General features: G+C 41.2%; 1 protein-coding gene across 1 annotated transcript in view; it reads right to left on the bottom strand.

The window, feature by feature from the left end:
* Nucleotides 1-1,806: 1,806 nt before the first annotated feature.
* Nucleotides 1,807-24,426, bottom strand: part of MAPK12 (mitogen-activated protein kinase 12) — a 97,358-nt gene continuing 74,738 nt past the window's right edge. The window contains exons 6-12 of the mRNA XM_069976803.1: nt 23,304-23,351; nt 19,540-19,654; nt 13,667-13,738; nt 10,515-10,594; nt 10,277-10,355; nt 3,474-3,647; nt 1,807-2,989 (exon numbers count right to left, since the gene is read on the bottom strand). Of these exons, the coding sequence (XP_069832904.1) occupies nt 2,922-2,989; nt 3,474-3,647; nt 10,277-10,355; nt 10,515-10,594; nt 13,667-13,738; nt 19,540-19,654; nt 23,304-23,351 (636 nt within the window). The 3' untranslated portion in view covers nt 1,807-2,921. The remainder of the gene's footprint in view (nt 2,990-3,473; nt 3,648-10,276; nt 10,356-10,514; nt 10,595-13,666; nt 13,739-19,539; nt 19,655-23,303; nt 23,352-24,426) is intronic.

The following is a 24,426-nucleotide window of genomic DNA, read 5'->3' as shown; positions in this document are numbered from 1 at the left end:
TTAAAAGTGTACATTCCGTTCTGTGAATCTGTTTTATGTAAAATTTTAATTGAAAGTAATTTTCAGATAATACAGTTCCTGTAAGGCTAAGTCCAAACTGCATTTTTGCAGTCCATTTTTTTTTTCATCCATTCTATGCAAAAAAAAAAAAAAAAATGAAAAAAAAAAAAAAAAACCAGATGCATTTGTGTGCATCACATTTGATCTGTTTTTCCTGTTTTAATTTCCATTATAAATATTTACATAAAATGGAGTGCAAAAACGCTGTATAAACCCAAGGCCATGATACCCTTTTAAAAGGAGTTGGATATCTGCTGATCTAATACGGATAGTCTACCTGGAAGACTTCTCTCTGGACATCCAGCAAAAGTTTCTAAGAAAGGATCCACTAAGGCTTCTCAGTTATGTATAAGACTTTATACTTCAGCTTGTACTGAAAAATGTTCTTCACAATGAGTTTAAAATAGTCTCTCACACAAGTAAAAAGCTTCTCTTTTTTTTTTATAAACAGAACAATTGAAAAGTCGTGCACATCTTATGTTATCACAGAGCCTGTAATTAAGACACAATCAAGCCGTCAAGTTGGAAACTGTGCTGCCTGCTCTGCATGTAAGAGACTTATAAACTATTTCATTTTGTGCCAGGAAGCACCTGATGGACACAATTCATTGTTAACCCCTTAGTGACCACCCATACACCTTATTAAAGCGGTCACTAATGGGCCTTATTCAAACCAATAAAAATGTTTATGTTATGGTCGAAATAAGTGTATGCCGCACTCCTGCAGCGCAGTCAACGTGCGTGATCAGCTGTCAATATGACTAGTAACTACAAGAAGCGGAAAACAGTTCCCTCTGGGTAGTTTAACCTGTTATTTGCCACTATCAAATCATGACATACAGCGACATGTATTGAGTTTCAGTATTGTAAATCAGTATATCCCCCTAGTGCACCCCCAAATAATAAAATGTCATTTTATTCCCCAACCAAAATAAATTGTTACATAAAAAAATAAAAGTATACGTTTGGTATCGCTGCATCTGTAAAGACTCAAGCTATAAAACAATACCATAATTTTTACTGCATGCTTAACAGGGCAAGTTTAATATAAATAAAAAAATGTCAGTATTCCTTCAAAAAAGGGTTAATAAATGTTAATCATTAAGTTACATAAATCCCAAAATGGTGGCAATAAAAAGTAAAATTTGTCCTGCAAAAATTAAGTCCACATATGGCTACATGGGCAAAAATAAAACAGTATGACTCTTCGATAGTTCTTTTCATAATCTGCATAAGCTTTTTGATGGTTGTGGTTTGATAAATTGTTTCTGCCTTATATAAATAAAGCCAGGGGAAAAAAAAAAAAAAAATATATATATATATATATATATATATATATATATATATATATATATATATATATATATATATATATATATATATATATATATATATATATATAATCTTGAAACACCACCCATGGATTAGGCAGTTTTTATCACCTGTGCTATAGCCAAAATGTCACTGAATGACTTGAACCATGAACACACTGCAATTCCCTACTAATATTTCTTTGAGATTCCCTTTACTATTATTTGAATGGTCCTGCTTTTAAAAGTCAACCAAGTGCCATCAACAGAATGTTTAGGTGTCATTTATAGCAACCTGTATTTTGTCAATGCAGTGACTGAGTAGGCAGGATATACACTCAGCTTCTCAATAGGCAGACCATGAGATACACACAAGCAATTAAGAACAATGCTAATAATGACATTTTAGGACACAATATGCAATCGCTTCGATAAGTGTTTTCACTTTGACTTTTATTTACATATTTGAGGATTATGTTTTACAATATTCCTCCCCATACCATACAGCAAAGAATGCAACATGAGAATATAACATTGCAGCTGCCTTGATAACTATAGAAAATATAAAAGAAAATAAAGACATTGTATAAAAGCACACAGCAATGTGCACAATGGTCCCAATGCATTCAGTGGAATTACACAATAATATAAAACAGAAATCAGAAGTAGTATACTGCTCATCTTTATCACATGCACAGCATTATATTGCTCCAGCACCATCTCCTCTTTTTCCATAAATAGCCAGCTTAGTCATTCTGCTGCTTTCTCTTAATAATTCACTGTTTAAATGTTCTCAGGGAGGACTAGAATAGTAATTTGTTTTTTTTTTGGAAGTTTTCAATGCTAGTTGTGTGGTGATTAAATGATTACTGTACTGACCTCGGATTACTCCCCTGCACCTGCTGCCATATGTGCAGCATGGAGCACAATAAAAGGCGGAAGCTCCACGGGGTGTGTCAAGTGGGAAGAGGGAAATTAAACACATTCTGATTATCCATTTAAAATGACAGCCTAAAAGGGATTATCGCACCATGGCAAATTTTCTGGAAACATTTGTGTGTGCATTTTTAACCATGTGGGCATTAAACATTCTTCCCTCTGCTAATAAAACTACACACCACATCAATGCAATTAATTGGAAAAAACTGTCCAGTAGATAAAATGCAATCGTTTTAATAAAATGTTTATTGTTCATAATACTGCAGAGTGTATTGGAATGTGAAAGGACTCTCCTGAATCTACATCAGTAAAGTATACCAGCAATATCTCACTGCTACAGAGACGGAGCACTTTGCCTCTAAACACAGAAGGCTGGCAGAGTTGACTCAATGTTACTAGTATATTCACAATACTTCTCTTGGATACAGTACACTCTGCAGACACATAGGCAAGACAAAAAGTACCACTTAAAGGAAATACAGAAAGGCACTATATCCCCAAAATGGAATGAAAACAATGACACATATGATTGAAAACACATAATATATCCAGTTATGCAGTATCAGAGTTCATAATTTATATCCTATGTTTGTTTTGAAGCCTTACAGCCAACTATACAGACGTTTCCTTAGACTCTGCTACCGGTGGAACGAATGTTGTCACCTCCTTGTAAGTAAGACCTATGGTGAGAAAAAGAATTCTGTTATTAAAGCAATCTGTAATTAAAGAAACCTATAAAACAGTCTGTTGAATGTCCTTAAAAGCAAAAAGCTGGGGTTTATGGCATGGAGTCATACGGGGACATATTAGGCTCTATGCAAAATCTTAAAAGTGGTCTCCATTAAGGAAACTTACGAGTTGCCTTTATTGAGAAAATTTGCAGCATGTCTGCCACCACTGTATAAAGAACAATAGAAATTCTCCACCCACAGCACTAAATCAGTTTTTTTAATTACACCCCTTTTATTTAGACTTTATTGACCGGATTTTAAAATTAAGCAATACCCTATCAGCGAAGATATATGAGCTAAATAACCTCTCAAAAAAAGGCCAATGGTTATAAAATGCTCCTTATACAAAAAGTACAAAATAGGAGATTCTCACAAATCCCCAAAACAAGATAAAATATCCAACAGGTATAATGAAAACAAGGTAATCACTTACACTTCCACTCATCAAGAGGAAGTTCTAAATTATCACAGGAATCATCATAAGGATCTGCTTCCATTTCGTCATCAGAATCATGGAACTGCTCAAAGTAAGGATGACATAGAGCATCAGTTGCTGTTATTCTTTTTTCTGCATCTAGCACCAGCATCTTTTCCAGTAGACTGACGGCTAAAGAGAAAACAGGAAGAAACAACGTAAATGAGCTTGGCATGCCGTGGTGGAGAGAAAAGCATTATCATACTTCCAACAATTAAAGCAAATGACAAAACAGAAATAGTCCTAGAATGTCCTAAAAAGTCAGTTGCTCAGTGGGCAGGGTTCCACAACCAGTTCTTATGCAAAGGTGCTATTTTTGTGTGTGTGTGTTGAACCTGAAGCACTGCAATACCAGGTCAATGCCTGGAGAGGACAGAGCAAGCTCTTTTTCCCACCTCCCAGTTCTAAAAATAATTTACTATATGGTCCCCAGGTGACGCCGACCTGCTGATAGCTCCATATTGCACACGGGGTAGTGAGGATGAAGGCATGTCTCTTACCTCCATTCTCAGAGCAGTTTTTGAGTAGTTTATAATGTAAAAAAAAAAAAAATCATTACAGACTATTCATGATTTAATTTTTTTCTAAATAAACTGGTAAACTGAAAGGGTTATTGGTGTTTAAGGCAGCAACTATGCAGCTGCACGCTGTAACCCCCAGTAATTAAGTCCCCATAGGGCACTATTACATACACACAGATATCTAAAAGATTTTTACAGCCCAAACCAGGAAGAGACTATAAATAGGGAACAGGTCATAAAGGAAAGACTGAGATTTCACCTCTTTTCAAATCCATTCCTGGCTTTGGCATCAAAAATCTGTCAGATAATGTGTGTGTAATAGGGCCCTTATGTGTTATGAGAAAACCAATGTCATTATGGGGGGCACTCAGTCTAGCACAGTGTACTTTCCACTCCATATATACATTTTTTTTCATATAACAACAACATTAGTTGCCAAACAGCAGGCCCCTCTTTAATACCATCTCCTCTCTACATTATACCCTTACCTACATAAATCATCATGACCTGCACATGTCACATCCTCCGAGCTGTATACACAACCATTATCCGTGATCGCCACCCGCAGGCGGCCAACTGCCCCGACACATACCCCATTATCACAGGTGATGGGTTTAGATAGAGTCGTCTTTAGAAAGTAACACACAATAGGCTTGGAGATACACCAGATATTCATACAACAGCACAGGTTTAGGGAATGTATTGTATAGGTGGGTGCTCGTCTCATCAAACCTGGCCCAAGGTTGGCAGTCCAATCCCAAAATACACGAGGAGACAGCACATCCAAAAAAAGTGGGTAGTTTAATATCACACCAGTGTGCGACGTTTTGGCATATGTCAGTCTTTTTTAAGCAGTAATACAACACACCACTCAAATTACAGTATATATGGGTCAATAAAGATAATTACAATAAGTGTCAGGCAATCATGATGTAAACATATATAAAACCGTGGTCCACTCCCCAAGTAATAGGCAACACTACAGGTCCCAAAGGAACCATGTGTTCGTCTTTCACCTAAGCACTTGCCCCGGCTACCCACAGAAACTATGGGCCACTGAAGGGCCTATTGTCGTGTCCACACAATCCACCCCCTCAGCCCGCTTAGGTGACACCGACCTGCCCCCCCAGGTATGCCCACATCTATCAAGCATCCTTGATTCTTATCGCGCACTGGTGTGATATTAAACTACCCACTTCTTTTGGATGTGCTCTTTCTGTATTTTTGGCTTAGAGATACACCCGCACAGCAGTGAATATAGCTCATAATAGACTTCGATACACCAGCTCTGCAAACTGTATCATTAATAATAGAGTATGTAAAGACAAGCTTAGATAAGCTTAGATACTGCAGCTGAGCAGCTAATTACGAGACTTACTGTATTTTCCGTCCTATAAGACGACTTACACCCGAAAAATCTTCTCAGAAGTCGGGGGTCATCTTATACGCCAGGTATGGTTGCTTCATAAGGGGGGGGGAAGCTAAAAAGCGGCCACAACCCCACCGTTTGCGGAGAACGCTATAAAAAAAATAATAATTCAACTCACCTATGACCCTTTCCCGGCAGTTGTGTCTCTCCCATTATGTTTCCACCGCAGGCAGTCCCTGAAGCTCTTCCGGCAGCCGAGCTTCTCCGATGAGACACTCAGCTGCCAGGAGAGCTTCGGGGACCTCCGGCGCAGGCTGTGTCCCGTCTACTGGAAACAGGTGACAGGTGAGTTGAGTTCCCCCAACTTCAGTTAACCCCTGTCTGACTGCAGCAGGGCCCTGCTGCAGTCAGGAAGGGATTAACATTTTCCAGGTAGTCTTATACGCTGGAAGATACGGTAAATCAGGGCTGTAGAGCCGGAGTCGTGGAGTCAGTCTCGGAGCTAGTTTCTGCTGGAGTTGGAAAAAAATGTACCGACTCAGACTCATGAATATATATTATGAGCAACATTCTAATACGACACTGGCCCTATTACATAAGGGGGGGTCATGGAAAAGTTGTCGGTCACTATTTGGCAGTCTGTTTCTGAGCAGGAAGAGTCCATTGTGTGGGGGGAGATCTGTGCTGTTCTCTTCCTGGATGCTGGATGATTGTATATGAGCAGCTGTGTAATATGAAGATATCCTGTGTAATATAGAGGAGGAGGAGAAGAAGACGACATAAGTAGTATAGCAGTAAAATCTGTCCTCAGTGTTGTGTTTTCTCTCTGGGATAATATTGTGTGTTTTTCTTCAGTGTTTAATGGCTGCAGCTGTGTGTATGTGTGTGCGTGCTATGGCTGCAGTAGGCTGTGTGTGTGTGCTATGAGTGCAGCAGGCTGTGTGTGTGTGTGCTATGGCTGAAGCAGGCTGTGTGCATGTGTGCTATGGCTGCAGCAAGCTCTGTGTGTTTGTGTGTGCACACTATGGCTGCAGCAGGCTGTGTGTATGTTTGCTATGGCCGCAGCAGGCTGTTTGTGTGCGGTGTGCGCTATGGCTGCAGCAAGCTGTGTGTGTGCTATGGCTGCAGCAGGCTGTGTGTGGTGCGCGCTATGGCTGCAGCAAGCTGTGTGCGCTAAGGCTGCAGAAGGCTGTGTGTGTGCATGCTATGGCGGCAGCAGGCTGTGTGTGTGTGTGTATGCTATGGCTGCAGCAGGCTGTGTGTGTGTGTATGCTATGGCTGCAGCAGGCTGTGTGTGTGTGTATGCTATGGCTGCAGCAGGCTGTGTGTGTGTGTATGCTATGGCTGCAGCAGGCTGTGTGTGTGTGTATGCTATGGCTGCAGCAGGCTGTGTGTGTGTGCGTGCCCCCACAGTGACCTTCTAGATCACTGTGTGACCTCTATACTACTATGTGTGACCCCCTGTATATCACTATGGCTGACCTCTATATCACAGGTATCTGGCATTGTTAGCAGGGTTTCTTTTTGTATGGTGAATATTTAGTTAGAAACATAGAAGACTGTCAGCAGGAAAAGACCATCTGCTCCATCTAGTCCAGTTCTGAGTTGTTCAGGACATGGAGGCTGAAGACTGGCTGCATCCACTGCACACACAGGAGAAGCTGCTTTATATGTTTCCTTATTCCCTCAGAAATCATGTAGGACATTAGGGAGAAGCTGCTGAGCCAGTGTTATAACTCCCCTGGTATATGACCGGCCATTTATCAAGGAGCAGGAGTCTGAGTCGGTCCTGTTAAAATTCAGGAGTCGGAGTTGGAGTCGGTCTTGAGAAAATTCAGGAGTCGGAGCTGCGGCTTACCAACTCCACAGCCCTGCAGTAGATACATAGGCTCTGCACACAGTATTACACACAACAGATATACTGGCTCAGCAGTCATTATCATACATGACAATCTTAGACACACTGGCTCAGCAGATTCATACATGATAGGCTTAGCGCTACACCAGCTCAGCTGACAGTATCACTCATTATTCTCCTCCTCCCTATGTGCCCCATCTGTGCTAAAGCTTATTACTTACTGGGGTTACACCGCACATCTTTTTCCCCAGCTCTTGCTGTTATGACTTCTGAGTCCTGTCCTGCACATTTTCCTACATGCCGGCAGCAGTGAGAGCAGGGGTTAAAGGTTAACAGTACACTTCTGTAACGTCCGTCTGATAAGGCCACAGCTGGCCAGTAGGAAAATGTGCAGAACAGGACCCAGAAGTCATAACAGCAAGAAGAAAGAGGGGGAAGATGTGTGGTTTGACCCTTCCTGCGGTGCAGCATGTACGCAATACAGGTAATTTCTCCTGCTGCAGCACAGGAAGAGTAAGAGAGGAGCGTGACGCTACATTCATGTCTCCTCGTCCAGGATCCCGGACATTTATTTTCTCTGAAAATCAAATTTGCAATTTTTGGAAAAAAAAAATCTAATAGTTAGCCCCCCTCTGGGCGAATTTATTAGATTAATTGCCCAGCCCTAGTTTGTAGTTATACCCACAGGCTAATATGGCAGTATGGGGCACTGGGTGTGGGACTACTGCCCAGAGCACCGATCTACCCCCGGCTGGCCTGCTTCTCCTAATAAATATCAAGGGAGTGGGCCAGTCGGATCAGTGCTCCGGGGGCAGTAGTCCTGCCTCCAGTGCTGCAAAATGTCCAATTAACCTGTGGCTATAACTACTAAATACATGGAAACGGCGCTGAGGTTAAATGGCAAGAGAGTTGCCTTCATCCTCAGTGCCCCTTGCACAAAAATGGACATATCAGCAGGTTATATCTGTCTAACTTGCTGACATTTCTATTAAAGAGAAATCTAGTCATATGCAGTAGTGACAACATTCAATTTCAATCCTCCCCAGACCTATTTCTAACTATCCATAGCAACTATATGGTCTTGAGAAAAAGTCTGGAGAGGACCAAGTTGTACCAATCTGACCTGCAGATAGCTCCCTATTGTGCTCAGGGGGCTGAGGATGAAGGTCTCTCTCTTACCTTCATCTTCGGGGCAATTGCTGTGCAGTTTTAATGTAGTTCTCTGTACGGTAAAGCCGTTTGGAACACTGCCCTGCCCCCAGAGTGCTGATCGAGCTGACTCCATTGATAATCATCAGAAGGGGTGGGCCAGCCAGGGGCAGTGCTCCAAACAGCCTTACCGGACAGAGGACTACATTTAAAAAAAATGAAAGGGATGGGCACAGAAAATGAAGGTAAAAGACATACCTTAATCCTCATAGTTCCCTTTAAGCCTGATATGCCAAGATGAAATATGCATTAAAACATGTTTTACACTGTAAGGCTACATTTACACATCCGCAATTGCACTACAACATGCCCTATTCTTTTGTGGCCAGGATCACTGTGTGCTCACAGATTGACTTTAATGGCGCCGTTTCTGATGTCAACTGCACATGCATCTGGGCTTCCTGGGATTCCTGAATCCTTTCACTCTCTTGCATTCTTTCTTTTCCTTTACCTGCACAGACGTGCCTGAAATTTTTGTTCATGTTCTTACGGAATTGTATGGATTTAGTACAGATGTCCAATACTGACAGTTTATGTTTGCTTACTATTCTTTGATATTAGGCCACAGGTCGCTTTTCATTACATGCTGTTTTGATATATAATTACTGCTCCATACTTTGTGGGGTTGTCAATAAAATAAGATTACACATAAAACAGAACAACTAATGTGCAAGGTGAAAAATACACTGGAGGTATTACAGGGACATTTAAAAAAAATTTATCAGTCGGGATCCTACTGCCCACAGATCTCTACAGATCAGAGGAACGAGTGGAAAAATGAGATAATGGAGTTGGCTGGATGAGATCACTGCGGCCTAAGCAGTAAAATGTGCTACTGCATGCTTTTCCTGACTCATTCTCCTGATCAAAAACATTTGACATGACATGTCCTGTGACAAAATTAGTGATGAAAGCAAGTATGACCAATAATGCTCACAAGATAAAACTTACAACTGCTTTCCGTTACATAGCCAACATAAAACATACCTCCTAAGGAGCTGAAAGCTTATTCCGCCAGGGCGGTGGCCACCTTCTGGGCTGAGAATGTTAACTTTTTGCATATTTGTTATGCAACCACCTGGGTGAATTTGTTTACTTTTTAAACACAACAAGCTAAAGTTCTAGAAAATCAGGAATTGTCTTACAGTCTCATGTGCAGCTGTCTCAATTTGTATTTCTATATTATTCCTTCTATCATTGCTAATGTATTCTGAAAAGATGTAAACTGCTCTTGCCAAGAACTGGATTTTATCCACCGCTCAGGATTTTCTCTGCCGTGTATAATTCTGATTTTGAATTCCCATTTCATTTTTTAGTAAGATCTTTTTGCATTGCATAGACATCCTATGTCACTAACTGAAGCATAGAGGAAAGGCAGGTATTTTCAGTAACTGCACTGCAGTCTGGTTATAGTTACCAGAGCAGAGATCTCCTGTCTATCTCCACGGACCTGTGATTTCACTAATATACTATGTGATCTAATTTCCCTGAACTTTCTTCTACACTGACCCTATACCGTTTTCCTTATTTATGCTTCCATTTGGCACTTCTGTTTATTAAATTTTCTTCTCTGTTTCAGGCTTGCAGATCTATTCTTTTGGGCTGCATCAAACTTGTCCAGCCAGCAGGAGTCAAATACCAAGCATTCGGTAAGTTCACTCATCACTACTACTAACCTGAATATAATTGTGAAAAGTTATCATTAGACTGCCAGAGCCAATTAGCAGTTTTTAGAATCTGCTGGAAACCAGTTGCTTTCATGAATTTCCCCATGAACTACAAATGAACCACAATCTAAAATTACCTAGAGGGTTTGCATATCGCAGCAATAATCCAAAATCTTTCTTCTGTACTTTTGGGAGACTCTTGATGTAATTTTTTGCCTGAAATATAAAAAAGGTGAATATAATTTGCAAACATTCCCATGCAGAAGTCATAATGGCTATTTAATATCATTCAATTGTTAACACAGCTATGGCACTCGTGTATCACATAAAAAGTACACACGACTGGCGCTACATTTTATACAGCTATTTACTTACATCAGGGCTTTGAAGTTTCTGTACAAAATCCTGAGTTGGTGTCCCTGTGATTTTCATGATTTCTGTCAGTTGATCCAGATCTAAAGTATATGTTTAAAATCATAACACTTCAAAAATAGTTGCGCTATTACAGAGATATCCATTATGACTTAAAGAAGCAGTGCACTTTTTTTTTGCCCCATTTCCTCCCCTGCTGCAGGCTGATATGTACACTTACTATTGACGATCAGTTTCCAGCGGCTCGGCTTCATTTTGGTGGTAGAGCGACATATGGATCCCGCTGACTGTGACCTCACCACTCTTCTTTACCCATTAATTTTGAAGACTGGAATTCAGGGACTCCAATGCATCTTTAGGAGAGCACTCTCAGAGATGTACTAAAGAGTTTGACTTCCGGACACTGGCTGGCCTGTAGCTAATGAGAAGAGGTCACGTTGGCACGAATGGGGCTGTACCATCCTAATGAAGCTACACCACTGGAAACTGATCATCAATGGTAAGTGTATATATCAGCCTGCAGCAGGGGAGGGGGAAAAACATGCACCACTTCTTTACAGCATAAATTCAGAAAGGTGGGAAAGAAAGATGACCCTAAGGCTGCATTCACACGTTCAGTGATTTTCCCGGTCCGTGATTGTGGTCCGGCAGCTACCTCCGTGATCCGTGCAAAACAGTTTGTTTTGCATCTGTGTCCGTTTTTTTCACGGATCTGTCTTACAGCATTTTAAATGACATTGATTACATCACATCCGTGTTTTTCACGGATGAACACGGATGTCACATCCGTGAAAAACACAAATCTCATTGATTTCTATGGGGAATCCTTTCAGTGCATCCGTTCAGAGTAATGACATGTCCTATTTTTTAACGGAATGGATCGCAGATCCGTGAAATCACGGAACATCTGAATAGCCCCATAGAAAGCAATGGGCTGTAAAATTGTCCGTGAGCACGGACAACTTCCCGGAACGTGTGAATGCAGCCTAATGGCTCTACCCATAAACTTACAAGGCAGTTATTGGTAAACAGTACTAAAACCACCTTTAAATTGAGTAGCATGCAAACCAACCCACAGGTATGATGGGAAAATGGCCGGCATATTTTAGAAGAGTCATTTCACAAAGTTATTTTATTCTTTTAATAGCAAATGCAGCTTGAAAAGCAAATGTTAATTTGCCCCAAATCTAGTCTTTAGTGTGGTATTCCACCACAGGCAAGGAACGGCTTCCTTTCTGTATGCGGCCTATAACATGTAAATACTAATTACAAGAATTCTGATTCCCTAAGTGAAGCTGAAGAACATGCAGAAAAGGGAAAGTACATTTATTTATAGCTGCCAGAGATTTTTAATTATCTTTCCAGAGTGCAATTTCTTTTCCTTGATTTAAAGCAACACACACTCCAACCTTAGTCAACTAAAGTAGTGCCTTGTCAGCTTCCAGTTGTGGACATCATAGGCCGCTAATGGCACACTTAAAGGCACTACATCCCATGTGATCATGACTGCTTGTTACAATACATTGTTTCTGCTATTTGCTCTAAAGCCTCTATTACACGGGGCGACAGAGGAGTAAACGAGAGCTGTCAGCGCTCATTTGCTTCTCACTCGCCACCACCGCTATTGCAGAGACAGCAAGGGGGTAATTCCGGGGGGGGGGGGGGGGGGGGGGGGGGGTATGTGTTCGCAGGGAGGCTGCCCGGGTGATCGGTAGATTGTCCGGGCAGCCCATAGCAGATAGCAGCGGAGCGATGGAGGCAGATCGTTGCGGCTATCACAGCATGTTAAAAGACAACATGTTGAAAGACAAAACGACAGCAACAAACAGCCGACATTGTTCATGCCTGCTGATCATTGCCTTCTATTATGGTGCGTTTACACAGACAGATTTATCTGACAGATCTTTGAAGCCAAAACCAGGAACAGACTATAAACAGGGATCAGGTCATAAAGGAAAAACTGGGATCTATTCTCTTTTCAAATCCATTCCTGGCTTTGGCTTCCAAAATCTGTCAGATAAATCTTTCTGTGTAAATGTACCATTACACAGGGCGATTATCGACCAAATAAGACCAATAATCGTTCCGTGTAATAGGGCCTTAAAGGAGTTGTCCAGCGAAAATCTCTTTCTTTTAAATCAACTGGTGTCAGAAAGTTGTAATGATTTTTAATTTGCTTCTATTTGAAAATCTCATGTTTTCCCATACTTATTAGCTGCTGTATGTCATGCAGGAAATGTTTTATTTTCAATCTGACACAGTGCTCTCTGCTGACATCTCTGGTGAGACAGGAACTGTCCAGAGCAGGAGAGGTTTTTCTATGGGGATTCATAGAAAACCGAGTCAGAGTTCCTGTCTTTGCCAGAGATGTCAGCATAGAGCACAGTCAGACTGATTTTTTTTTTTCTTTTTACATTAAAAAAGGACCAAAGTAAGTAATGTGGGGTTATTTATACATGACTAGGAGACATCTACTGAAGTTGGGGAAAAAAAAAAAAAAAAACAACCTCTAGCAGCTAGGGAAACAATTTTACAAACCTGGCTAGCACCCAACATACCTACCCTCTAAATCTTCTTTGAAAAACTCCCCTTCCTACCAAGGATGGACTGGGTGGAGGTATTTTTTCAAAACCTGCTTCAATACAACTACATGGTTTCTGAAACAGAATCTCACAGAGAATGAACCTTAACCTAAAATCATTTAAAAACCCCAATTACTCACTCATCCCACCCCTTTTATTGCCATTAGGATTTAAGTCTAATTGAAGTTCTGAAAGGACCCCCCTTTCTGTGCGGCTCATCATACAAGTAGGCATCTAAAGCTCACTTTTGACAGAGTACATCCTGAATTTTGTGGCTGCACACCCATTGGACCATACTCTAACATGGAAATTAACTAAGACTGTTTTGCCATGAACCTATGGTCTATCCTCCAGCCCACTTTTGCATTTTCCACTGCTGTCACCTCCCTCCGCCCCACTTGGAGTTCTGCATACAGTAAATGGAACACGAACCTCAAGAAATCCAGAAAATGGCTTTAAAAAAAAAGAAAAAAAACCAAACTACTTGAAGCTGATATGATGCCAATCTTTATCAACTGATTACCTGATCAGAGAACAAGAAAAGAAGTTACTCTCTCTGCAGAAAAAGGATACGGTCATTACCCTTGAAAAGAGGACGCCCAGTATACATCTCTGCCATAATACAGCCAACAGACCAGATGTCCACTAAAAAAAAAAAAAAAAAATATTTAGGCTCCATAGTCCAGATCTTGTTAGAATACATTTTTGCTTTACAGTGTTGTCCGGCCTAAATTACAAAACTATACTTTGCCGGGGACACAACAGTGCAGGATAGCTACCGGTCGCACTCCGCCATAGTTGCTGGTTCCCAGCTCATCTGCTGTCCTCTGTTCTCTGATACAGACCTCATTCTGACAACTTCCGGTGAAGTGCCATTTCCACAGGAAATGGCCGCTCAGCATAGACAGCACTAATGGTAAGCAGCAGAGGGCGAAAGACAGCAGGTGCCCTGCGAACCGGCAATTATGGAGGAGCAGGACAGCTAAGTATACCGCACTGTTGTGTCACTTGCAGCCCCATTAGAAGATTAGGCTGGAAAACACCTTTTAATCTGTCAAGAATTAAAAAAAAAAAAACTTTTAAAATAAAATAGCAATAACATTTAGATAAATGTTTAACAGTTTTGACTTTTCTCACATAATGCGAAGCTCCACTTTAAATGAGTGTTCCAATCTGGGACACTAATGGAATATCCAACAAGAGACTTGTAACTTTCTTGAGATCAAGGGTTCCTCTGGGAGTTATGTAAACTGCATCACTCAAGGTGCCACGCTCTCAATTCAAGTCAATGGGAGTTAAGAGCAATTGCATAAAAAAGCCAGTCAGGCTGTTTCAGCTTCCAACCACCTTGTTATTGAGTGCATAATAACATGCTTCTCGAACTTTAAGGCAGGACTCACCTAGCAATGGCCCCAAGGCTGCTATAAAAGAGATCATTTGGCTCCTATCTGCCCAGTTGTAGGCCTATTCAGCCCAGTAGAGGCCATTGCTAGTGTGAAAATGCTAGAGTAGGGACAGTGTCTCTTGGGACACCTTAACGTGGCGACATGGTACACTCTGTTTGATCAAATAGTTTGCTAAGATCCTCACTTTTTCAAAAAAAAAAATTCAAAATTTTTATATTTCAATTTTTAATGTCTACTGAGCAGGTGTTTGCCGTGTGCACACTGGAGTATATACGGTAAGCCCTTGCACCTGTGGATTGCTGTTGCACCTTCTGTTTTTTGTCTATGGTGAAACTGACTTGTTACCTATGTTCCTCAAGTCAATAAGATTACAACGATATGTAACTTGTATAACTTACTTTATTTGGCAGCTTTTAAATAATTAAAACCTTTTTAAACTAAACTAAATGTTCCTTAACATTGCTCTATTCCCATCCTTATAATGCTTTTATTCTTTGGTCTATGGGAACAAGTGAGATGCAATTTTTTTTGCGCCATGATGTGCATATCTATCGGTGACTTACTTGCTTATGTGTGACTTTTTGATCGCTGTTTATCACAATTTTTCTGGATTTTATACGACCAAAAATGCGCAATTTTACACTTTGGAATTTTTTTTTGTGCTTATGCCATTACCATGTAAGATCAAGAATGTGATAATTTAATAGTTCAGACGATTTATTTTTATTTATGAAATACGAAAAGGGGGTGTGATTCAGACTTATTAGGGTGTTGTCTCCCTCATTTTACTACTCCTGTACATTTACTTATTTATGTGGTACTTTGTATCTATGTCAGTGTTATAAGATTTTTGTGATGTGCTACCATTTTTTTGTGCATATGCTTTTTTTCTTTTGAGAGGATGTGAGACTTATTAGGGGCAGGGATTTTTTTTTTCTTATTAACAAAAACACTTTTTCCCCACATACAGTAATTAGAAGGCCCCTGGGAGACTTCTATATTCGCAGCACTGGTCTCCCATTGAGATCAATGCTGTGTATGTTATTCTGGTCTGCTGCAGACCAAATAGATGGATTGCCGAGCCAGGATCGACGTCATTCCAACACCACGTCCCAGCCCGGCCAGTGTAGCGGATCTCCACAACCCCCTAATTATCAGATGCGGCGATTGGCTGCACCCACTAATAGCCGCGGTCCCAGGCTGCAGAAAGAACCCGGGATCACGGTCCCTCTCTGAACCTCCCCACCCGCCACAGGACCTGCCGCTACGTCCTGCAGAGGGAAGGGCTTAATGTTATATAGCGATCAGGGGACAAATGAAATTACAAAAATTGTCAGACTATAAACCCACATATATTGAGAATGGGAGGGCATATCAGGAAACTGCACAAAGATGTGTCATTAGGGCACCTAAAACTTTTTAATGATATTAACATGTTTTGAGTTTGCTACTTATGCTCTTGAACAGACCAGATATACTGTATGCTTTTTATGCCATATGCCTTATAAGCTTTAAATAGGCATACATACACTTTATCAGACTTATCAGTCAGTATTAAACAATGAGAGGGAATTGCATGCTTTCCAAAGGACAGAATAGAATGAGTGGTTTAGGAGTTGTAAGTTTTCAAAAAACTTTGAGAACATGCTGAAGGTGTAACAGTCATTTCAGGCAACTTCGCAGAATAGGCATACATGAGTAGCAGCATTACCTCTGCCAAATATAAAACTTATATGTGGCATTCTTCACATTCTTCATTTTTGAACTAAGCACAGGAAAAGCAGTGGATAGAGACTAGCCCCTATGATTGCTTCTATACACACAGAAATGGGGATACTGCTCTCTTTCTCTCTGTGACCTTCAGAAGTTGCAGCAGCATGGAGGATATTAAAAAGTAGTACATGAGCACTCTAAACTGTATGTTAAGCTCTGGTGAAAGAGCTTAATTCCAACAGGCTCACAGTGTTTCTCCTTGCACACCCTCCTCGTCTACCCTCTACACGGGCTTCTATAATGTTATCTTTAATAAGATTACAGAGTTTCTTAGATATATGCGAAGTTGTTTGAAATGACAGTTACATTTTAAAGGGATTATCCTAAATAAAAACTAAAACATGGTACAGGAAGGTCTTCAGCAGCCTGTAGCAATCAAGTGCTGAGATAATGGATCAATGCAGCAGTACATAAGTACTAAAGAAATAAATCCCATAGTGAAAGTTTAAATCGCCTCCCCTTTTTTCATTTTTTTAAAATAAAAATAAATAAATAACATATTTGGTATCTCCCAAACTATGACATTATCACATTCCTGATCTCATATGGTAAATGATGTAAGCACAAAAGACTGCGAAAATTGCTGATTTTTAGTCACGTTGCATCCCAGAAAAATCAAAAAGTTCATAAACCCAAGTATAGTACAGATAAAAACTACAAAATGAGCCCTCACACAGCCCTATAGACCAAAAAGTAAAAGCGTTTTTAAGTAGCAGAATAGAGCAGATTTAAGCACTTTAAGATTTAATTTATTAAAAGTAGTAAAATAAAAGTTATATAAATTGGGTATCATTATAATCATACTGACTTGAGGAATGTAGATATGTCAGTTTTGCCACATGGCAATCAGTGTAAAGACAAACCAACCCCCGTTCAAAAAAATATTGTTTCATCTAACAGGAGCGATCAGAGAATCAATAGACAATTTATGAATCTGGTGTATTCAGCATGGTAGTGACCGGCTGCTGTGTATCTACTTATCTTTATATACAACAAGCATGTCAATTACTTTGGGTGCAGGGAGCGGTGGATTCTCTCATTACTCCTATTAGCCCAATTTATAAATACTTTTAGTGTTGTTTAGGCCAATGTGAGTTTGCTTGCGCCCATACCATGTTACCCTTACATAGAACAACATAGACTGTTGACAAATCAGCTTTAATGATTTCTACCCATAAACTTTACATCTTTAATAGTAATTTAATCAGCCCAGCAGCATTTACTATTGTATGGTACGCCTGCTGGTTTTAACCTGCACAACAAGGGGCTTTGGCTTCATCGGTTTTATTTCCGTGCACTATTTTACTGCATTTCAATGTAATAAAACCTCTTTTTGTGGGAGTGAAATTAGAAGTGTTTGTATGCTTGTTCCTCAACGACAGCGCTATTGTGCTACTCTGTATAATAGAGATAATAATGTACCTGCTGGTGGAGTTGTGTGGAGTGCACAGAACACGATTAATATGGCAATATACATATTGTGCAATTCACTGCAGGGACCAAGGAACCCCACTCTGACGCATATTTATGTACCAACTTATATTACATACCAGAATATTGCTTTTAAAAGATAGGCCACCTGTCGTTTACACTGTCAAGGTTATATAATAGGCCAAGTCACATTTTATCCATAGTATCTCAACACAATCTATATCTACAGTCACTTCAATCCCACAGCTTGTGTAGTGTTTTTGGCTTACATAATATTTTCACCTTATTAAAATCAGGCAACAATGACACTAACACATTAGGCTGTCACTATGTCATTATACCCTCACATTGTCTTTATACATTACACATGCAAGGATTTATGCTAATTATTATTCTACACAGAATCTATTATTTCCCCAGTACAAACGTGAACTCAGAAATACACAATTTTGACAGAAGTTTCTTAATTGCTGGTATTAAATGTGATTTGGAGTTTAGTGAAAAGTCAGTTGTGTCAAAGGAATCTCCGAACAACATTGTTTTATCAGAACAAGCCAAGAGTAGCAGCATAAATATATTTCTATGTTACAAAAGAAAAATAATCACAATAGACAAATTAACTAAGGGTCTTATATGAAGCATTTGGAATCGAATGAAAAATTTATGTTTTACCGAATGTTACGAGAAGTATTTTTAATGGACTTCGTATAGATTTAGTAGTCGGAAACATAAGAAAACAAATTTGGTATTGTTGCAATTTTACTGACAAAGATAGATAGATCAGTTATTTATACCACACTGCTTTCTACAAAACTGGTTGGGTCTTTATCTGCTAGATCGGCGCTCGTTTACTGGGCATATTACACAGCCCGATAATCGTTTAACAAGGGCTGCATAGACAGTTACCCTTGCAGCCCTTGCTTAAACTGTATACATCACCTGTCCCTGAAGCTGGAGCGCGTGGGACCCAGGGAGAAGCAGAGCGCAAGAGGAGCCCTGCAGCATGGACAGGTAATGTATGTACTTTACATATCGTAAGCCACGCACCGCTATTACACGTAGCGATGCGCGATCTGTGCCCGACAATTATAGGTCCAAACCTATATCAATGATCAGCCGATGATCGTTGTGTTTATTACACGGAGCTATAATCGGCCAGATAGGGCAGATTATCGTTCCGTGTAATAGTACCCTTACTTCAGCTCCTAACTCAGTCACGCCTTTCACACACAACAAAAATCAATTATATTAATACATCATGTATGTAAAATACGGGATGTGGGGATAAGTCCTTAATCTCGCCACTCTGCTATTCAGGAACCTGTGTCAGCTAATAACTAAATTTTTTTTTCCTCATGCTTTTTATGGTGAATAGCTTCACCGTTTCCCAGTTGTGTAAGTCAGCTGCCACCAAGATGCCACTCATCACCACCCACCTAGCCTACTGTAACACTCTTCTCTGTAATACTACAAAAAAACACCCCCAACTCTGCTTCTTGAAAAAGCCACCCGTCTGCCAGTCAACTCACTGAGTAGTGGTAAGGGAGATTAAATTACATAAAAGACTTTCTACAACCTGGCCCACACATCTGACTCTCAGATACTTCCTTTCACTAACCCCCTGATATTCACATGATCATCTTTTGTACCCTCTTCTTCTTCACTCCTCACACACCCATCTCCAAAAGTTCACCTTTGCACCCTCCAAACTCTAGTACTTGGTACCCCAACATATCAGACTCACACTCAGCAACTTGCTTGCAGCACTGTTGTCACTTTTGTTTTTCTGCAAACACAAAAGTATTATCTATATTCAGGAGAGCCAATATTTCTTACCTGTCTGTGTATAGTGCATCCAATTGAGTATTACCTCCGGAGCTCGGTACCATCTGGTCACCACATAACCTGTCATTTCACTGTCTGTATGCCTTGCCAATCCAAAATCCAGGATCTGTGAACATATGTGAGTGATAATATATCAGGAAGTCATCCAAATACACTGTGTGGGAAGGAAAACCACATTTTTTCCAATTTTAAGGGAGGATAGGTAACATGTGAAATAGGTTATACAATTTAGTTATGGCTTAATTATTAAATAAGCAGTGTTATATATGATGGATTATTACACTGCCTTAAAGTATTCATACCCCTTGAATTTTCCCGCTACACTCTCAGATAGACCAACAAGGAAGCAAGTGATTGTGAAGTAAAAAAATGATATCGTTTTCAAAATAGTTTTTTTTTTAAATGAAAATTCTGTAGAATGAATAGATACCCCTAAAGAAAATGCTATTTGACCGCCTGTCTCTAGAAGGCACCTAATTGGTGTCATGTCTTATCAGTATAACTAACCTCTGACAGTGCCCCATAGTTCTTAAAGAGGATGTACCATCACAACAGTAATATAGACATATGCATACCATCCTGTTGGCGCTGTTCTCTAGAATCTGATGCTGTGCAGCATTTTCAAATCCACTGCTTGGTTGCGGTTAAATCCGCCGAAATATAAATGTGCTAATTAGCAGTGCTGAAGCACAGGAGGCCGGCCTAGTGTCTGATTAAAGCTCCTCTCCTCCCCCCTCCGTGACGTGCTGGTCGCACAGCCCCGCCTCATGTCTTCAGCCGGGTGGCTTAGCATAGGAGGCGTGCCAGCATGAGCAGAGGCCATCACGGAGGGGGGAGGAGAGGAGCTTGAATCACAGACGCTGGGCCGGCCTCCTGTGCTTCAGCACTGCTAATTAGCATATTTACATTTCTGCGGATTTAACAGCAACTGAACAACTGATTTAAAAATGCTCCACAGCATCAGATTCTAGAGAACAGCGCCAACAGGATGGTATGCATATGTCTATATTACTGTTGTGATGGTACATCACAGTACAGTTCAAAATTTTATTTAAAAAACTCCCTCCAGAACCTTATTTAGTCCTTTAGCATATTTAAAGTTTTTAATCATGCCCCCCACCTTTCCCTTCTTTCCTCCAGAATATACAGATTTAAATCCTTATGGGCAGAAGGTTGGGGGGGGGGGGGGGGGGGGGGGGGAAGACACTAAGCTTACTTGCCTCTGTGCCCGCGTTGTGCCACATGACCAGCTTCCAATACCCTGCCAGATGTAATTTTTTTCCCAGGTACATCATGACAGTTGAAACGCCACAAGCGGGTGGAATTTAGCCCACTCAGCCAATCAGTGATTGCAGCGGTATCCCGCCCCAGTCCCTTACTGGCTGAGCAGGGGGCATCCATCAGCTGCGTCGTGCTGTAGCCAGAAGGGAACTTAGAAGACAGCAGGCTGTGGTCCAGGAGTAGGACCCTGCGCTGGTGCCGGGACAGGCAAATATAATTTCTTTATGTTCCCCTGGCGCAAAATATTTTTTTTTCCTTATTTTTCCTCATAATGTTTTATGCCTCACACCCTCCACCAAATTTGTAGCTCATCTTTGGACCCGTTCTATTTTATCAATGTCCTTTTGTAGGTGAGATCCCTAGAAATGGACAATGTATTCCAAATGTGGTCTCACTACAGCTCTATACAGCGGGATCATATATTCCCTCTTCCTACTAGTTATACCTCTAGCTTTACAGCCCAGCATACGATTTGCTTCTCCTGCCACTTTGTTGCACTGGTGACACACATTAATATATATATATTATCTATCTCTCTATATCTCTCAGTAATGAATCCACATTAAAAAAAAAAAAAAAAACATTTCACACATGTATACACACAAAAAAATTATTGGAACATGACTTGTATTCAGTTGATTCATTTAGTTGTATTCAGTTGATTCATTTAGTTATATACCAATGAAATCTGCCTTTACAAACATTTGTAAAATAGATTGTTCTAAAGAGCTCAATGAACTTCAGCAGGATACTGTAATAGGATGCCACTGTTGCAAAACGTCAGTTCATGAAATCACTTCTCTATTTCATGTTTCGTGAGTAACTGTGATTGGGATTAATGAAAAGTGAAAGTGTTAAGGGACCACAGCAACAACCACAGCCGTGAAGTAGAGACCAGAGTGGGGTGCTTAGGTGCATCGTGCATAAACGTCACCAACCCTCTGTTAGCTGCAGCTTCAAACATCATCTGGCAATAAAACCTAAAAAGTGCTGGAAAATTCATGGCATGTGATTGCATGGCTTAGCAGCTGCATGCAGGCCTTATGTCAGCAAGCACAATGTCAAGCGTCGAATGGAGTGGTGTAAAGAATGCCACAAACAACCGGACACTGAAGAAGTGGAAATATATTCTGTGACGTGACTGATTAATTATCTTTGCACCAGTCAGATGGAAGCATCTGGGCGATGCCTGGAGGACGTTCTCTGAGTGCACTGTAACAACTATAAAGTTTGGTGGCAGAGGAGAGATAATGCTTTGGAAGTGTTTTTAGGGCTGAAAAGGCCCCTTAGCTCCAGTAAAGGGAAATCTTAAAGGGGTATTCCCCCCCAAAATTATTTTTGCATTAATACATTGCTCACCCCTAGCTTTCCATCTTCCCAATATAAAGTTATTATGGGTTCTGCACAGTTTTGCTGTTATCTGGATGCATTTACCCCCACCGAATGCATAGAATCATCAGCTCTCAGTCCAACCCGACACGCTCCCTGCTCCTGGCCCGCACCCTCCGAGACGGCATCACGTATCCTGCATCTCTTCAATGGGCCGGGTTAGCGCTTCTAACCCAGTCCACTAAAGTGAGGGAGGACACTGACTGGGATGGCTGTTAGAGAGGGAGACAGTGATCATTGCAGCTGTCACCCGCAGCCCCAGAGCACTGTTCCCCACTGACTGTGAACTACCCATAACATCCCCCCCCCCCCAGCGCTCACTCGCGGCACTCAAACATGCCCCCCCCCCCCTCGCCCAAACTCTTTTGCGGCGCCGAGCCCGCTGTCACCAGCGACACCCGACCATGCCTTAGTCATACCAGCTGCCACACTCTCACCCGTGGCAGCTGCAGCACATTGACGGGGATGGCTGTTAGAGAGGGAGACAGCGACCAGTGCAGCTGTCACTGTCTGCCTCTCTCACAGCAGCCACCCCGTCACCAACACCATGTGCCCTCCCCCAGCCCCAGAGCACTGTTCCCGTCACTCACCCACCACCCCCCTCCCCCCGGCAAGTGCACAGTGCGCCCCCCGCCACTCCGCTGTCCCAACTCAACTCTACTATATCTTGTGGATATCAGCTCTGCTACATCATGAACCAATCAGGCATAAGCATTGCATGATGGGAAATGTAGTTTTCTGGCCAGCGCCATGTTGGATATAGATTGGCTTTTTAAAAAACTTGTAACTATGGAACGGAAGCAGCTAGAAAGACGGGAGATGGCTCAAAATACTCAGGGGGACTTGGTGAGCAAGATCAGCTAGGTTTGGGAGCATTTTAATTTTTTAGCTCTTGGGGGGAATACCCCTTTAATGCATCAGCACCTTTAGACACGAATGACTGAGCCTCAGTGCACAAAGCAAGCACTTTGCACTATTATGGATACATCATGTGCACTATTATGGATACATCATGAGAACAAGTAAATATGGGCAGTTGTGAATATAAACCGCAAGAAATGTGGTAACTGACTTTCAGCACATACCTTCAGCTCACAGTCTTCATTGACAGCTAGATTGCCAGGCTTTAAATCCTGAGTAGAAGAGAGGAGAAGCATATTACAACATATCCTGTAAACATTAAATTCTATGGATATAAATTTTGAAAATACAAGGGGTGGATAACAATCCATGAAAGATCAAAGCGAACCATGGCAAATGGCGATACTTGTACAAACTGAGCTACTTGTCATGAAGAAAGAATTTTCTCATATCCAAACCCTAAGGTTTCTCTGCCACATAAGAAATCACAAGGGCACATGGTGGTTGAGGAAGGGTACACTGTTACAGACCTTACAACAGGGCCCAAGACCTTGAATTTATGAAGGAAATCTACCTTCAGTGAAGTTCTGCTTTTAGTCAGAGGATGAAAGAAAACAGAAGTTTGGAAATAAATACTAACTCCCCAATGTATACAAACATGATAACTATCTACATTTCATTGACATTTTTCTTTTTTTTTTGTTTAAAATATTGTTCACTTTAAAATGGAACCAGTTACCAGAATGGCAATAGCAATGCACAAAAGATATTTTAACAATGTTTCCTACCATATACTAAAGTAGAAGTGCAGCCAAAACAAAACAATCCGCTGCAGGCAGGGGAGTGTGGGAACATAAAAAATGTATGGTTGCCTATCCCCGTGCCCCCCACACCGCTCTCAGACCACTGCCGGCCACCTGGATCTTCTGCTCCTGCAAGGTCACGACCCAGCTTGCTCAACCAGTCAGTGACTGTGGCGGAACTGCTGCAGTAACTGACTGGCTGAGTGGTCCATTCCCAGAAGAAAATGGAGCCCGGCGGCTGTCAGGGAGCCTTTGACGTAGTGCTGCAAGGGCACAGGGACAGGTAAGTATGCATTCTTTATTATGTTCCTGCCCCCCCTTGCCTGCAGGGGATAATTTGTTTTAGCTAGCGTTCTCCTTTAAGAATATCCACCAAATCAGGCAGAGCCAGCAATCAGCCAACCAGCATGCAAACAGCTGATTGCTGTCTTTAACCCCTTCATGCCAAAGGTCACTGATGCAGAGATGTCCAGGTCAAAGTAAAGCAAGGTTCCTCTTAGTCTTCTAAGAGCCATAACACTTTTACTTTTCCACCAAAAGGGGC

Source organism: Dendropsophus ebraccatus, chromosome 1 (assembly GCF_027789765.1).
Source record: "Dendropsophus ebraccatus isolate aDenEbr1 chromosome 1, aDenEbr1.pat, whole genome shotgun sequence".
NCBI lineage: Eukaryota > Metazoa > Chordata > Amphibia > Anura > Hylidae > Dendropsophus > Dendropsophus ebraccatus.
The sequence above is the reverse complement of the archived record's forward strand: the minus strand, read 5'-3'. Positions and strand labels throughout refer to the sequence as shown.